At 64.3% G+C, this 15,821-nt stretch overlaps 3 protein-coding genes across 7 annotated transcripts in view; all 3 read left to right on the forward strand.

The window, feature by feature from the left end:
• STRN4 (striatin 4) overlaps nt 1-11,926 on the forward strand; it is a 26,516-nt gene extending 14,590 nt beyond the window's left edge. For 2 of the 4 annotated variants that reach the window (XM_042917891.1, XM_042917894.1), the window contains exons 7-18: nt 3,184-3,343; nt 3,897-4,031; nt 4,369-4,484; nt 6,035-6,210; nt 6,289-6,336; nt 6,640-6,761; nt 7,951-8,121; nt 8,280-8,420; nt 8,862-8,960; nt 9,073-9,159; nt 10,478-10,713; nt 10,945-11,926. In XM_042917891.1, the coding sequence (XP_042773825.1) occupies nt 3,184-3,343; nt 3,897-4,031; nt 4,369-4,484; nt 6,035-6,210; nt 6,289-6,336; nt 6,640-6,761; nt 7,951-8,121; nt 8,280-8,420; nt 8,862-8,960; nt 9,073-9,159; nt 10,478-10,647 (1,425 nt within the window). In that variant the 3' untranslated portion in view covers nt 10,648-10,713; nt 10,945-11,926. The remainder of the gene's footprint in view (nt 1-3,183; nt 3,344-3,896; nt 4,032-4,368; nt 4,485-6,034; nt 6,211-6,288; nt 6,337-6,639; nt 6,762-7,950; nt 8,122-8,279; nt 8,421-8,861; nt 8,961-9,072; nt 9,160-10,477; nt 10,714-10,944) is intronic. The other 2 variants (XM_042917892.1, XM_042917893.1) reach the window with 2 other exon arrangements.
• On the forward strand, nt 9-2,796 carry LOC122207712. 2 transcript variants are annotated; one of them, XM_042917897.1, is made up of 2 exons: nt 9-1,587; nt 1,637-2,796. In XM_042917897.1, the coding sequence occupies exons 1-2, from the start codon at nt 697-699 to the stop codon at nt 1,751-1,753; spliced, it is 1,008 nt and encodes a 335-aa protein (XP_042773831.1). In that variant the 5' UTR covers nt 9-696; the 3' UTR covers nt 1,754-2,796. The 2 variants fall into 2 exon arrangements, with proteins under 2 accessions (XP_042773831.1, XP_042773832.1); XM_042917898.1 differs by having other exon boundaries at nt 9-750; nt 934-2,796.
• Nucleotides 11,927-14,555: 2,629 nt separating the features above from the next.
• The window catches only part of PRKD2 (protein kinase D2), a 35,471-nt gene continuing 34,205 nt past the window's right edge, over nt 14,556-15,821 (forward strand). Inside the window, exon 1 of the mRNA XM_042918741.1 lies at nt 14,556-15,453. Within this exon, the coding sequence (XP_042774675.1) occupies nt 15,214-15,453 (240 nt within the window). The 5' untranslated portion in view covers nt 14,556-15,213. The remainder of the gene's footprint in view (nt 15,454-15,821) is intronic.

Genomic DNA, 15,821 nt, shown 5'->3' on the forward strand with positions numbered 1-15,821 from the left:
TCCCCGCCCCATCCCCTCCCCCGGGAGGGCCCCCTGCTTTGTGTGCCGGTGGCACAGTGCCCCCGTGGGTGCTCTTGGGGCCGTGTCTCTGGCCACGCCCCTGCCTCGGTGACCAGTCGGGGCCTCGTCTTCCCCCACCCGTCTCCTCCCATCCTTTCTTCAGCTCCGAGAGGCTTCAGCTCTCCAGACTGGGCCAGCCACACCCTGCCCTCTCCGCGCGCTCTGTCCCTTGGGCTAGTCTGACCTCCATCACCCACACCACGTGGCTCTCTGTCTTCTCCCTCGATAGACTGTGAGCTCTGCCAGGCGGGGACTTAGTGTGCTCACAAGCGTGTGTCCTCCCGCTCTTCTCTTCCCAGCACCCAGCCCCCGGCGTGGATGGCCGCTGCGGTCAGCCCGGGGCCAGGTTGGGGCATCCGCGGGGGCCTTGGTAGTTTTGAGCGTCCATCCTGCCCTTGTGTCGAGACCGAGGCCCAGGGGCACTCCCCGCAGGCCAAGAGTCCAGATCTCAGCTTGGCTTCAACATAATGGCCCTCGCCCCATTTGACCCCTGCACCTCGACTGCCAGAGCCACCGTGTTCCTGCCGTTTCAGTGGCACCGTCCCCAGGCATGACGTGGGCTCACGTCACCTGTCCAGTAAAAAAAAACCTCGCTTTGGGCCTGTGCGGACCTAGCTCTGCTCTAGCAGCGGCGACATGGAGAGAGAGGTCCGGTCCCTGGCATGGGGAGCCGGCAGCCGGAGGGGGCTGGTAAGCAGTCCTGTGCCAAGGGACGTGCTGCCATGCGGGCTGCGCGAAGGGGGCCTGTGTGGGGCCTTCCCATCAGAGCCCTTCTCTGCCTCCTTCAGCCTCACCTTAGCGCCCCTCCTCCGCCGCCCCTCCACGCCACCTTCTCTGACCTCTCACCGGCCCTTCCTCCCCTTCCCTCGGCAGGGTCGGAGCCATCTGGACCCGGACCGCTCTGGGTGCTCCCTGTCTGGTGTCCCCACGTCTGTGTGGGACCACGTCTGTCCTTGCCACAGCTCTGTCTCCAGGGTCCCCGGTGCGGCCCAGCATAGGGTCCCGCCTAGCGTAGGCGCTTGGGGAACGCACAGAGCCAGGACTCTGGAGCTGGGTTCCAGGAGAATCAGGATGTGTCCGAGGCTGGGGCCTCTGATCCTGTTCGTGGTCTCTCCCGTGCCTCTTGGGATTTTCACTCCTTTTTCAGCTCTTACCTCATCCTCCTCTGGGAGGCCTGCCCGCTCCTCCCAGCAGAGATCATCGCTGACTTACACTCCCTCAGGCTTTTGTGTCTGTCCCCGCACTTGTCCCGCGGGCCCTGCGGGGGAGGCTCATCAGACAGGGGTCTCGCGCCTCCCCGGGCCCGCTCTCTCACCCGGGAGACCTTTAGTGACCAGACTGTTCTTCCAAAGACCTCTAAGGCTCCCGCAGTGGCCACTGGCCTGGCTGTGTGCCTTCGGGCATGTGATCCTCTTTGTCTTAGCGGCAGTTTCAGGGGCTCACCGTCTCTGTCTCTGGGTTGTTGAGGATTTCTTTAACGTGAATTCGTGCCTGTGGAGTCCTTGGCTACGCTGGGGCTGGCCGCACCCGGTGCTCGGTGGTGGCAGTGTTCGCAGCGCTGGGCACGGTGGGCAGAACGGAACGGCACGGGACACCTCTGTCGTGGGCCCTGGAGAACGCCTGTTTACGCTTCAGGCTTCTGCAGAGCCCTGGCCCCACCAGGGCCTCTCTGGGCACGCCGGCCAATCCTTGAGGGAAGGAGGAGGAGGTCGCCGCGTCCCGTCCCTCTGGTCCTCCCACACGGGCCAGTGGCTGGCGCCTCACGGACGCCTGAGCGACTTTGACTCCACGGACGCATAGCCTGCTGTGCCGGCTTGGAGTGCTGGGCCTGCGTGGGGGCGGGGGGGGGGGGGGTCAGCCACACCCTCCAGGAGCCTGCGGTCTGACTGAGGCTGGCCTTGTGAGTGCCGGGACTTGGTGCAGTCCGGGGACAGTTGGGAGGGAGAAGATTCCCCGAAAGGGGCGGTGTTGGAGGCCGGTGGTCGCCAGAGTCCCAGTGCCGGGCCGGGGTGTGCTCTGACACCAGCGCCTAGAGCAGAAGTCAGAGAGAGACCCGAACTGTTGCTGAAAATCCTGGAACCCCCCTGAGTCGTCTCAGGCAGCCGTGGGGGTGGCGCGCACACAGCCCCCGGACGGCACTTTGTGTACGACGTGGTGACGCGGGCGCCGCAGGAGGGTGAAGGATCGGATGCGGGTGTCCCGGCGGAAGGCCGGGCCGCGTGGGGAAACGCGGGCGCCGTGCTGCTCCGAAGCCCCACGTCTGGGATGGGGTCCGAGCTTGCGGAGGGAGGAACACGAGAGGGTTTGGTCGTGACCCTGCGGAAGACCTCGCCTGCCTGGCCTCCTGCTCCTCCGGGCGGGGGGACGGTGCTGTGCGCTCTCGGTCCAAGGTGGCGCGCGCTACGGAGCCTCAGCCCACCCAGCAAGATGGAAGGGAGACGCGGAGGACCCTCGGTGATCTTCCGGTCCAGAGCCGCCTCAGCGTCTCGAGAACGGCTTGGACCGGGGACCTGGGATGCGGGGCTTCGCTGCTCAGCCTCGGTTTCCTCGTCTGTAGTATGGGAATAAGCACAGCGATGCCAACTCTTCACAAGGTTGTGAAGTCACACGGGTGAAGCTCGCTTGGTGCGCTGAAGAACGCGTAGAGGCTGGCACGGAGTTCGATAAGCGTTTGCCACCGTCACCCCCGCGCGTCCGTGCCACTCGAATCGTGCATCTCCGCACGCTCGCTTACACACGTAGGCACACACGTCTCTCCCCTCTGCCCTGCGGCGGCCTTTGCTGTCTGCCTCTCCCCACCCCCTCCGTACAGGCTTGCGGAAGGGGAGGGTGGGGCCTGTGAGGGGATCACAGGCGGGGGCAGGGGTGGGGTGGCCGGGAGGCGAAGAGACTTCCGAGCTGTGGGGCCGCCTCGGCCCCTGAAGGCTGCCAGCAGGGGGAGCGCTGCCACCAAAGCGCGTCCCGGCCCCTGGGAAGGGCACGAGGGGAGGGAGGTGGAGCTGGTGTCCGGTGTGGGACGCTTCCAGGCAGGGCCAGGTGGTTCCTGGAGGCGCGGCGGGCCTGGGCTTGGGCTCGCGCCGCGGGCGGGAGCCTCCTGACCCGTCTGGTTTCCTCCATGCCCAGCTGCCCTCCAAGGCCCTGGTGCCTGAAATGGAGGACGAGGACGAGGAGGATGACTCTGAAGATGCCATCAACGAGTTCGATTTCTTGGGCTCGGGAGAGGATGGGGAGGGCTCTCCGGACCCTCGACGATGTGCCGCAGAGGGGACCCACCACGAGTTGGGTAAGCTGAGGGTTTTCTGGCCAGCCGTCCTCACCAGGCGAGGTAGGGGCACACGCGGCCGCCCACAGCTGCTTCCTGCCCCAGGGTCTCCACCGGACGGATACGCTTCCTGAGAGGAGGGTGGCCGGGGAGAGCAGGAGCCCCACACCGTGGCGGCCGGGCCCTCACCCCTTCCCTGGAAAATCCCTGTGGGGACGCAGGCGGGCCCAGCTCTTCCCGGAACGGGGCCTCTGGCCCTCCGCGCAAGCGTCTAGTTCTTGGACCTCGGGGAGGGAACAGGACGAGGACCTGGCAGGCAGAGGCAGGCAGGGCAGGGCTGCATTCTCCTGTTCTGTGACCCCGAGCCACGGGGCCCTCGGCCGTCACACAGGATGGCCGGGGACTGAGTTCCCTGCAAGGCTGGCACCACAGAGCATCCTAGCTCAGTGCGCCTCCTCTGCCTGACCCCACTCCCGCTTCGAGCCCTGGCGCTCCCTGGTCAGGACTTTCCGGCTACCTCACGTTGGCAGGAGAGGCCTCCGGTGGCTAAGGTGAACCGGAACACGGGCTCCAGCCCCGTGCTTTGTCCCTGCAGAAAGCCGGCGGGTCAAACTGCAGGGAATTTTGGCCGACCTTCGGGATGTGGATGGGCTGCCCCCTAAAGTGACGGGTCCCCCTCCTGGCACACCCCAGCCCCGGCCACACGAAGGTAAGCGGCCCCTCCCCCCCGGCCCAGTCCCCTGGGGCTCATAGCAGAGGGGGGCTGCAGAGCTAAGCCCAGGGCTTCTGTGTCCTCAGGGTCGAAGCCTGGCCTCTAGTCTGCAGCCTCCCTGTCCCAAAAGTTTGTCTGTCTGTCTGTCTCCCTCTTTTTTTGTCTGTCCTGCCCTGTCTGTCTGTCTCTCCCTGTCTCTTTCTTTCCAGCTGTGATTCTTGATCTCGTCCTCTCCCTGTCTCTTTCTGACTCCTTATCTCCCCCTCTGCCTCTTTCTGTCTTTCTTTCTCTCTCCCTGCCCCTCTCCGCCCCTTCCCTCCCCTCCCCCTACCAGGTTCCTTTGGCTTCTCCTCAGACGTTTTCATCATGGACACTATCGGGGGCGGGGAGGTGAGCCTGGGGGACTTGGCGGATCTCACCGTCACCAACGACAACGACCTCAGCTGTGATGTAAGTTCTTGGGGTGCCCTACCCCCCACGGGCCCTCATTGGGCATCCCGCACTGTGCCCACTCTTGCTGAGCTCTGACCCGGTGCCTGGCCTGCGCTGGGTCCCTTAGCGGGAGGACGCTGTGAGGTCATTCGGCAGCTCACCTGTTGTACAGAGGGGTGCGGACATGTACTCGGCACGGGGCTTGACAGGGTCGCCGAGGCACAGGGTCTGGAAGACACCACGGCCCCTGCCATCTCCTGTAGGCAGTGCTCCCTCCCACCCCTGGCCTACGTGCCCCTCACACCCAGGCCCCGGGTGGGCCGGTGGCAGGGCAGGACGGCATCAGAAGGGGAAGGGCGCTCTGGGTTGGCACAGCGTGGGGAAGCGGACTTGTGCAGGAGATAGGAATTGAGCTGAACTTGGCAGCCAGAAACCAAAAAACCAGGCGTGGATGGGGCCTGGTAGGCAGGCGGGCCGGGGTGACAGGGAGGCCTTTAGGGCCGGTGTTCTGAGCCCCAGATCCACAGATGGGCCTCTGGCCCTCTGGTCTCTGCATCGGGTGCACGTGCACATTTCCCCCAGGAACGTTCACCACGGCTTTTAGCGGGATCTCGAGCGGTTGGTTCCCCAGCAGGGTTGTGGGCCCTGCTGTGAGATGCCAGGAAGGGGGGCCGAAGTAGAGGCTTCGAGCAGGCGTGTGTGCCTGTGAGGGGGTAACCACACAGCGGCGGAGCCTCTGGCCCTAAAGAACGAGGGCATTGGTGACAGCTGCAGTGGGGACCTTTGGGGATAGAGCCCAGACCGAGGGCTTTATCAGCTGTGGAGCCCGTGTTGGGGCAGGACATGGCATCTTGCCTGACAGTCTGCTCATCCTCCTTCCCGATGGGCTGCCCCTGGGTCCCCCGCTCGGAGAGTGACACCACCATCCACCAGGGCACCTGCAGGGTCTCTGGGACTCCCCCAGCGACCTATATTGATTCTGCTCCCCAGTCTCTCCCTTCTGTGCATACCTGTCCCCATTTCCGCTCCCCAGCATGTGGTCTCTGTGCCCTCTCTTTGCCTGAGAGGCTTCTCTCAGGGCCCCTTGGCCCCTGCAGCCACTCGTATGTTCCTACATCCGATCCGTGTCATTTCCCTGCTCTGAACCCTTCCATGGCTCCCTGTTTCACTTAGGATGCGATACGGGTTCCTAGAAGTGGCTCCAGCCCCAGCTCCTGCCACTCTCTCCCTTGCTTTCTACAACCCAGGCCTCCCCTCAGGCTCTAGATCTGGCCTGCAGCCTCAGGGACTTTGTTCATGCAGTGTCCTCCCTCAGTCCCCTCCCCTGATCTGGTTAAGTCCTGCTCTCTTGACACCTTAGGAAAGCCACACCGACCCCCACAGAGGCGGTCAGGCTGCTCGGGTACTCAGAGTTCAGGGACCTGGCACCGCGGGGCAAACTGACTTGACTGCTTTCCCGCAGCCCCCGCTGTGGGTCTGGGTGGGGAAGGGACCGGTCCTTGGCCTCCTGGATGTCAGTCCGTGTCTGCGGGACCGTGGGGACGCTGAGGCACCTCCCCCTACCCCAGCTCTCTGACAGCAAAGATGCCTTTAAGAAGACGTGGAACCCCAAATTCACCCTGCGCTCACACTACGACGGCGTGCGCTCCCTGGCTTTCCACCACAGCCAGGCCGCCCTGCTCACCGCCTCTGAGGACGGCACGCTCAAGCTCTGGAACCTGCAGAAAGCCGTCACGGCCAAGAAGTGAGGGCGGCAACCCCGGGTTGGGGGGAGCGGAGGGGAGGGGCTCTCGGTGACATCCGGCTCCTCTGCCTCCCCCAGGAACGCCGCGCTGGATGTGGAGCCTATCCACGCCTTCCGGGCTCACAGGTGGGGAAGCGCCCCCACAGGCGGGTCTGGCCCCGGCCCTCTGCACGCACGCCCCCTTGCTCCCGGTGCTCTGCAGACACGGCGCTCCCACGGCCGGTTCTGGGCGCAGCCTTCGGAGGAGGAGATGGGTGTGGGGAGCTAGGGGCAGGCCGGTCCGGGGGCACCACCGGCGCCCCGGAGGCCGGATTCCTTTTGGCCGTCCTCGAAAAATCTAGCAGAGGACCTCAAGATCCCACGGAGGGGGCCGGAGGAGGGCTGAGGCTGAGCTTCTCATTTCTCCTTCGCCACTTTTGTACCTTTCAGGGGCCCTGTGTTGGCAGTAGCCATGGGCAGCAACAGCGAGTACTGCTACAGCGGCGGGGCCGACGCCCGCATCCACAGCTGGAAGATTCCGGACCTCAACGTGGACCCCTATGACGGCTACGGTGAGGACGGCTCCCTCCTCTGGCTCCCACCCCCCCTTGTCCACCGGGGCCTCTTCGTTCCCTCAGTGCCCACCCGTGCCTAGCAATGCAGCGCCCGGGGGGCGGCGGGGGTCGCACCGTGTGCCCCCAGCCCGGGTGAGCCTGGAGCCTCGTGTTCAGCCTGTGACGGGGGTCAGATGGGCCGAGGCAGGAAGGCGGGGGCGTTGGGGGGCCGCTTCCTAGAGGAGCTGGCAGGTGAGCGGACTCGGAATCCACACCGGGGCCGGGGACCGGCCCACGCGGGGGCTTGGTAGGCCCTGCCGGTGTCTTCCTGTGGCCGAGTGCAGGCAGTCGGTGAGGAGAAGTGGAGCGGGTGACAGGGGACAAGTTAGTTGGGCCGGGCTGTAGGAAGTCTGCACTTGATCCTTGGCACCCCTTTAAGAGTTAAGTGGAAAAGTGACCGCACTGCTATTTCTTGTACGTCCCCCTTCTTGTGGTGCCTCTTCCGATAACTTTCTTGGTCACACGCGTGGCTCTTTACTGCATTGTGGTGGTAGAGTTTAGAGGTCTGTGTCTTCCCAAGAACAGTCCCACCCTGTAAAAGGTCAAGGGTCAGTCCCAGGTAGTCTGTGCTCTGGGCCATGCGAGCTGCCACGCGTTGGGGGTCAGCAGGGCCTGACCGGAGCACGCCGTGTGGACTTGAGTGACGGGGGAGGCAGAGGTGGGAAGGATCAGAGGGCTTTAGAGAGACTGGGCAGGGCTTGTGCCCTGGGGGCGAGGAGCCAAGGCAGGCAGAGTGGGGCACGACCCGAGTCCCAAGCTGGAGAGGGTCTTGGGGCCACAGAGCCACCATTGTTCCTTCACCAAGGAGGACCAATGCTCCTTCATCATTGTTCCCCTTCACCAAGTCCTAAAACTTGTGTATTGAGCGCTCATTCTGTGCCGGGCACAATGGTGGGCCCTGTGGGCGTGGCAAGGGAATCCCTGCCCTCTGGAGCTTCTGTTCCGAGCTAGTGGTCAGAGTGTGCGCGGCCGCTGCGGCGGGTTCCAGCGGTGACAGCGCCGAGGGCAGGAGGAGTCTGGGTAGAGCTGGGTGAATGGGCGGCTAAGCCGGGCAGCCTGGCTCTCAGCAGGGGTCGGTGCCCTGGAGCTGTCTGGGGTGGGGCCGCTGGCCCTGACCTAGCTTGTTTCCTCCCTCCGCTGGGTCTAGACCCGAGTGTGCTGAGCCACGTGCTGGAGGGCCACGGGGACGCTGTATGGGGCCTAGCCTTCAGCCCCACCTCCCAGCGCCTGGCCTCCTGCTCTGCTGACGGCACCATCCGCATCTGGGACCCGAGCAGCAGCAGCCCAACCTGCCTCTGTACCTTCCTCACAGCCAGCGGTGAGTCGGGGGAGCAGGGCTGGGCGCGGGGTGGGCGTGGGAACACGTCACAGAGGAACATGACTCCCCACGAGGGGCCCAGGCTTCCCAAGTCCCGTCCCGCAGCCCCAGGGCAGGACCAGGTCTGTTAAGCAGCCCTCCCTTCCCTGTGCCCTCAGATCATGGGATCCCCACCTCAGTGGCCTTCACCAGCACCGAGCCCGCCCACATCGTGGCCTCCTTCCGCTCTGGCGACACGGTCTTGTACGATCTGGAGGCTGGCAGTGCCCTCCTCTCGTTGGAGTCCCGGGGGAACAGTGGTAAGGGGGGCCTCAGGGACAGGGGCTGGTATCTGAATGCCTCCAGGGCCCCGGTTCCTCCTGTGGCTCTGCTGAGCCGGTGTCTCATCAGCAGAAGATGTCTCCCCTACCCCCTCGTGGGCTCTGGGTAGGAAGGAGATAAGGTCCCAGCAGCTGCCTGGCTCCCGGGAGGGCTGAGGGGACAGAGATCATCAGGAACTTGCCCGTCAAGCCTCTTGGCAGAATGCATGGCCCTTATGGGTGGCTCGTACCCGTCCTGTGGCACCCCAGGCGTCTTACGGATGAAGCACTGTGGCCCGGGGAAGGGAGAGGCCTGGGAGCCCAGGCCCCCGGCCAGCTGAGCAGACAGCAGGGCCGTGGAGCCGTGGTTCTCTTCCTCTGGTCTTTGTCCTGGTCTCCCTGATTTCCCCGACATCCTTCCCTCTCCTCCTCTCCTTCCAGGCCCAACCCAAATCAACCAGGTGGTGAGTCACCCAAACCAGCCCCTCACCATCACCGCCCACGACGACAGAGGCATCCGCTTCCTGGACAGCCGGACAGGTGAGGCCCAGCCTTCCTGGTCCCCGCTCACTCGTGCTCACGGTGTCCCGTCGGGCCCTTGACCTTCCCCGCCAAGGGAAAGTAACCTGCCGCCCACCCTCTCTCCTCTCAGGGAAATCCGTGCACTCTATGGTTGCCCACCTGGACGCGGTCACCTGCCTAGCCGTGGACCCCAATGGCGTGTTCCTGATGTCGGGAAGTAAGTGGGGACTCTCCTGGCTCCTAAGGAGCAAGGGTGTGTGGGACCGAAGAGGAAGAGACGCGGGCACTGGTCACGAGGGCGTATTCTGGGGCCCCCTCCCGCAGCGGGGCAGGGGCAGGGAGCCTCCCGGCAGAGACCGCGCACGCTCAGCCCACTGGAAGCTTTTGCGTGCGTCTTCCCGCTTCATCCAGATCACGCTGTCGGCAGGGTATGTTATACCCGTCGTGCAGATGCGGAAACGGGCTCGTGGAGGTTCCGTGATTTGGTCGAGCGTGGTGGGTTGGCTGCAGGAACAAGTCCGAGTGTGTCTGGCTCTCAGTCCCCACAGGATTGTTAGCATTTGGAGCCACGCGCTCCGTGGATAAGGGCACTGGGGCCCGGCCACCACGGGGCCGTGCCTCAGAAGGATGAGGTGCGACGTGGGCAGACGGGGAAGGGAGGTGACGCGTGTGCCGGGCCATCAGGAGTGCCATGGGCGAGGGGTCTCCTTCCGCTCACCTCTGCTCCCCACTGTCAGAGTATGTGGGAGGTTGCAAGCGAGCACACACAGGGCGTGGGAGAGCACGTGGACGGGCCTGGTCCCATTGTGGCTGGGTCTTTGCCTGGTGACGGTAGCAGCTGTGCCTGCAGGTGCCGGTAGAGGGGGTGGTCAGGGAGGTCAAGCCCAGGGCAGAGAGGATTTGGGACAGGGCCCAGGTCCTCCGTATATAAGGGACACATCGAGCCAGCCTCCGCCACAGCCAGCCCGGTCCTTCGGACGCATAAGTCGGGCCGTCTCTGAAGGGGGCTCTTGCCCCAGGGCCCGGCCCTGTCCGCTCCACCCTCTCTGGCCTCCTCTCCATGCTCCTGCTCAGGCTGCTGCAGCCGTACCCGCCTCCTGCCCGTCCTCAGAACCTTCCCCTGGCCACCCCTGCTGTTCCTCCGCATGCCCCCGTGGCCCTTCTGTCATCACGGTGACCAGCTTGTGCCGGTGCTGCTGTCCGCCTGGCATTGCTCCTCCTGTTTTCTCATTTACCGGGGGCCACGTTGGAAGGTCAACAGCACTGGGTGGGCAGCTTTGCCCAGGACGTTCACCGTGTCCCCGGGGCCTGGTACGCAGGTGCCCGGTGAGCACTTGGTAACTAATGGGTGGACGGCCAGCTGGGATAAAAGCATTCTCCTTTGGGCTGGGCATCAGGAGGCGGCCGGCAGAGGTGGGGGACGAGAGGATGGAGACCCCCCCCCCCTCATTGTTGAGGCTCCTCCAGTGGGGGAGGTTCGGGGAAGCCGGGGTACCTGCTGGGGGACAGTGCTCTCTGGTCCCACACCTGCGCAGGCCATGACTGCTCCCTGCGTCTGTGGAGCCTGGACAACAAAACATGCGTGCAGGAGATCACGGCCCACCGCAAGAAGCACGAGGAGGCCATCCACGCCGTCGCGTGCCACCCCAGCAAGGCCCTCATTGCCAGCGCAGGCGCCGACGCCCTGGCCAAGGTCTTCGTATGATGCCCACCTGGCCCCGCCCCGGCCTCCACCTCGGCTGGGGAGCGGGGCCAGGCAGGTGGGACTGAGGTGAGAGGCCGGACAGGAGGGAGGCTTGGTCTGGGAGGGCTTCTAGAAACCCTCTGCGTCCTCACCCCTGACGGGAGGGACCTCAGATGTATCCCTTTGCCTGGCACTTCGGGAGGGGGCCACGTTCCCAAGGTGGAAAGCCCTGGGCGTCGAGAGAGGGGACGGAGGCGGCCCGACCGCTCGTACCCGGGGTGTCATGCTCCAGTCCCCCCTCCCTTCTGTCTCCCTCAGGCGACTCCCAGCCTCGGCGGAGGCCCGGAGGCCCGGAGGCCCGGCCTCTTCCCGCCTGCCTTGGAACCTGGTGGTGCTAATGCCCCTTTCCCTGGGAGGCCATCCCCCACAGCCTCCCCTTCCCCAAGCATCCAGCCTGGGGGGCAGCCTCCTTCAGGACTTCCCCTCCCGGACGTCCTCGAGGAGTTTCCTCTCTGCACCCGGACACCCAGTCCTGGTATCTGAACTGCTTTCTTGGGTGCAGCACAGCCAGGGCTGGGTGTCCTTGGGGATCAGCTTTTCCAAGACGCCAGAAGGTGCCAGGTTCTCTCTTTGAACCCCCGATACCCCCCTCCTTCTTCCCAGACCTGGGTGGTAGCTGTGCCGGGAAGAGCCCCAGGCGCCCCCGCTCTGGGTCCCCTGGGAAGCCATGGCACCAGCTGGACCACCTGGTCCTCCTCAGCGGGGAGCGCCCGGCCTGGTCCACTCCAGAAGCTAGCCCCAGTCCACCACCCTCTCCTCCAGTTCCCTCAACACAGCTTTCCAGACACTACCCAGCGCCTCCAGGGCCAGTAACTGCCTGGGGATCAGGTGATGCCCTCGGGGGAGGCGCCCACCCCTCTCCCCTCCCTCCCCCAGCACTCTTCCAAGGGCAACCCCCCAGCCCCCACGGGGTCACCCATGGGGAGAGATGGCCTTCTCTCACCCCTCCCTGGGGCATGGAGGCTGGAGGGGGTCCCCCTGGTCCCCCACAACTCCCTGTATATCTGTATAAATAAATGGGATTTTAATGGAGCCCCGCCCCCACCCATGTTGTTATCACTGTGTGATAGTCTGTGTCTCCTCTCCTGGCCCTCCACTCTCTTCCTCTATTTATTTCACTCTTTTTTTGGGTTCCACCCTGAGCCCTCGGGCCCCCTTCAAGGTTCCTGTTTATAAGCCCCGTCCCCTCTGCCCTGGACTTGGATGTGAAACTTGTCTCAATAAACCCTTTGGAGTAAGATGGGTGGCGGTGCTGACTGTTGAGGGGGCTCAGGGGACCGGGGACTTCAGGAGAGGGGTAATGGGTTCTGCCTGGGCTGGGTGGAGCTCAGGGAGGGGATGATGGGTTGGGGTTTTGTGGTAGGGTTGGGGGGGGTGCCAGAGAGGGGCCCAGGGTTTGGGCGGGTTGTGGGTGGAGGGCCGGAAATGGGGGCACAGGACCGAATCTCCCCGGGCCCCTCCTTTCTGTTCCTGAGCACACTCCTTCCCCAGGGGCCTCAGCAGCAGCCTGGGGGCAGAGCCCTGAGAAACATGACATGATGTGACAGCTTGAGACTCCCCCTCCCCACCCCCAGCCCCCATGTGTGATGGGTGGTAGGAGGCCAGAGGGCTCATCCTGAGTACTTAACTCCCCACCTCGCCTGTCCTCCCCACGTGGGCCTGGGCTTACTGGAGCCTCAGCCACCATGGAGGGTGAAGGGAGAGCTCCCGCCATGCGGGGAGGAGCCCTGAGGAGTCCCTTCCCCTCACCAAGGTGGTCAGACCCAAGTGGTCGGTTACGCACCCAGTGGGAACCAGATGCCACGCCAAGTTCCTCACGTGCTATTTCACTGGGTCCTCACGACACCCTCCAAAAGTGGGATCGTTAGACCAAGTTACAGAAAACGGGGTGCGGGCGGGGGGCTGCTCAGGGCCTCCAGAAGGCCATCAGAATTTGTACCCAGTCCTGTGGGACTCCCTCTGCACACCCCTGGCCCTCGGCACGGTCTGTACAACGCGCCCAACGCTAACGCCCACCCCCTGGGTGGTCAAGGGCTGTGCCCCAGTGCCCACAGTAGGACCTGGCTCCTGTCGGGGCCCTGGGAACGCTTGAAGAAGGATGCAGGTTGGCAGATGGCCATCAGGTGACACTGACAGGAGCCTAACTGTGAGCTCCACGTGGCCTTGTTCACCCCTCATCCCTCTGGGCTCTGAGCAGCTTCCCCAGGTGGTGGTTTGGGTTTTCACTCCAGCCTCAGACTTCCTTCCTTCCCCAGCCCCAGCCGGCCCAGCCCCCGGATGTGGTGGCAGTTGCTACTGTACCGGCGACCTCAGCTGCCCCTGGCAGCCCTTCACCAGGAAGGGGGGCCCGTCTCGAGGCCCCCAGCCCCAGCCAGCCCTGCTGGTCTGGAACGCAGGCGGGCAGGTGGCCCATCTCTACTGGGATGTCTTGGAGCTCAAAGCCAGGCCTTGAACCTTCGGTGAAGGGGATGGGGGCGGTAGCAGCTTCAGTGGTGATCTCGGACGAGTCTTAATGCCCCATGGGGGGTTCTGTTTCCTGAACGTAAACTAATGGCAGCCACTCTTCTTCTTAGCTGGGGAAGAGAAATCGAGTCTGAATCGCTCCTAAACAGGCTGGAGGAACTGTTTTAGGACAAGCTTGGCACATAGTAGGCCAGCATTCAATGCTTCCCGAGACGACTGACTGAATGAACATACTCAACCCCTGAGTGCTCGAGATGCCTACCCCTTTATTTGTGCAAATTACAGTGATGGCCACCACCTACTGAACCTCAGCTGTGTGCCAGGGCCATCATACAACCTCATTAATCCCCACAAAGACCCTCTGGGGTCAGTCCTATCACTGTCCCACCTAACAGATGGAGAAACAGGCCCAGAGAGGGGAAGCCACTCACCTAAAGGCACACAGACACATGCACAGTTCCCCCAGGAGAACAAACTGTTCTCCCTCTATGAGGTGGGGGTGGGGGTGTTGTCTTCCCAGGTTGCTATGGCCCTTTCAGGCAACCCCCCCCCCCAACTCCCGGTCTGTGGCTCTCCACTCCTGAGGGCTGGGGCGGAGTGGCGAGCTGATTAAAGGAAACTACATCCCTTCTCTGTCGCCCCTGGGTCTGACTCTTCCTGCACAGATAATCCAGCTCCAGCCCCTCCAGGTTTCTCCATGCACCTTGCCAAGATTGCCAGAGACAGACATGAGTCAGGGTCCTTCTGCCCATCTGGAGACCTCTGCCTTCCCACTTGTGTAGCGGGCTTGTGGGGGGGGGGGGGGGGGTCTCTACAGCACACCCTCTCCTGGGCGGGGTGGGGTAGGGGTGGGGAGGACGACGATCTGAGAAGAGGCGGACCGAGTTCAGAGATCCCGGAGCGGGCTGGACCTGACACCAGTTTCCCACCCTTTCCCCTGCGGTGGGCGCCGGATGCCGACCAGGCTAGACGGGCCCCCTTCCTTAAAGGGCCAGGCGCCTCCTCAGCCCGGGCCCCCGCGACCTGTGGCGGGGATGAGGGTGGCTCGCCCCTCCTCTCCAACTCTGGGAATAGTTAACTTTCTAGACTCGGGTGTGTTGGGGGGTAGGAATCGGTCCCGGATCCCTGCCCTGCCCTGCATCTCGCACCCCAGACTCCCGGACAGGGGCAGGAGGGGCAGGTGACGCCCCCACTCGGAGGTGCGGGGCCCGCCCTCTCCTTCCGCCCCCGGCCCCTCGACAGGCTCCGCCCATCTCGACGTCACCGAGGCCCGCGCGGATTGGCCGACTGCGCCATCGCTCCGGACACTTCCTCCTGGGCCGCAGCCGCGGAGTTAAACTTTGGAGGGGGAAAAAGAGCCACCGGCGCCCGGCGCCGGGCGACCCTCCCTTGCCCCCCCCCCGCCCCCTCCACCGCCGCTGGGAACGCCCCCTTCTCCACGGCCCCCGACCGAACTTTTCTCCAACTTCTGAGACCCGTGAGATTCCCTCCTTAGTACCCCGGCCCTCAGGATCCCTTTGCCCATCCCTGGGCCCGTCGGATCCCTGGGATCCACTCGATCGATCCCCGACTCAGAGACTCCTGTCCTCCACCCCCAGGGTCTGGTGAATCCCCTCGGGCCCCCTTCTTAATTGGATCCTCTTCTTAGAGCCATTGGATTCTGCGATCCTACTCCCCCCCCACCCCCTCCGCCCGCTCTCTTCTCAAGCCTTTCTCTCCCCAAGGGGCCTCTGGATCCTGGGCTCTCCTGATCCCTGAGATCCCGACCTGCTAGGTTTTCTTGATTTCTTAGAATCTCTCAATCTCTGGGTGCCTCAAACCATTAGATCTCTCCTTTATGATTCCCGGGCGTCTGATCCACTGGATCACCCTTCTCTAATTTCCCAGGGTCCCGCCATCCTCGAGTGCCCTCAACCTGCTAGGTTTCTTTTCTCGTAGCCCCGGGATCCCCGCACTCCCGCTACCAGCTTACGAGCTCCCTTGGATCCAGTGACCCGGGGTCCCCGGACTCCTTCAGCCGGATCCCGGGTGGGCGCCGGGCGGCCGGTCCCGGGCCTCTCCCCTATGGCCGCCCCCCCCTCCCATCTCGCCGGGCTCCCAGGCTCTCCCGGGCCTGGGTCTCCTCCGCCCCCCGGCGGCTTGGAGTTGCAGTCGCCGCCACCGCAGCTGGCCCAGATCCCAGCTCCGAGCTCCGGGGTCTCCTTCCACATCCAGATCGGGCTGACCCGCGAGTTTGTGCTGCTGCCCACCGCCTCCGAGCTGGCCCACGTGAAGCAGCTGGCTTGCTCCATCGTGGACCAGAAGGTGAGGGTGCAGCGTTTCTCATCCACCTTGGGGAGAGGTCTGCAGGGGGCGGGGCGCTGCCAGAGGTGGCCTGGAGCCCGGCATAGGGGAGGGAGAAGAAGGACGATTGAACCTTGGGCGACTGGGAGGTGGGGGTGGGGCATTTAGCCCCCAGTTGCCTCCTCACCCCACTCTCCTTTTGAGGGAGGCCAGGGCAGGGGTGGGGTGCTCCAAAGGTCTCCCCAAGTTGCGTGTCCCTGTATGTTGTTGTTTTCTGCAGCCAGCAGGGAGGAAGGGAGAGGCCAGCTGGGTGTAGAGTGGGAAGGAAGGGGCCGGTGGGGTGAGCAGATGGGGGACCTCCGCATTCAAGCCCATCCCCGACCTCCCAT

The sequence above is a fragment of the Panthera leo genome, chromosome E2 (genome assembly GCF_018350215.1).
Source record: "Panthera leo isolate Ple1 chromosome E2, P.leo_Ple1_pat1.1, whole genome shotgun sequence".
NCBI classification, from domain to species: domain Eukaryota; kingdom Metazoa; phylum Chordata; class Mammalia; order Carnivora; family Felidae; genus Panthera; species Panthera leo.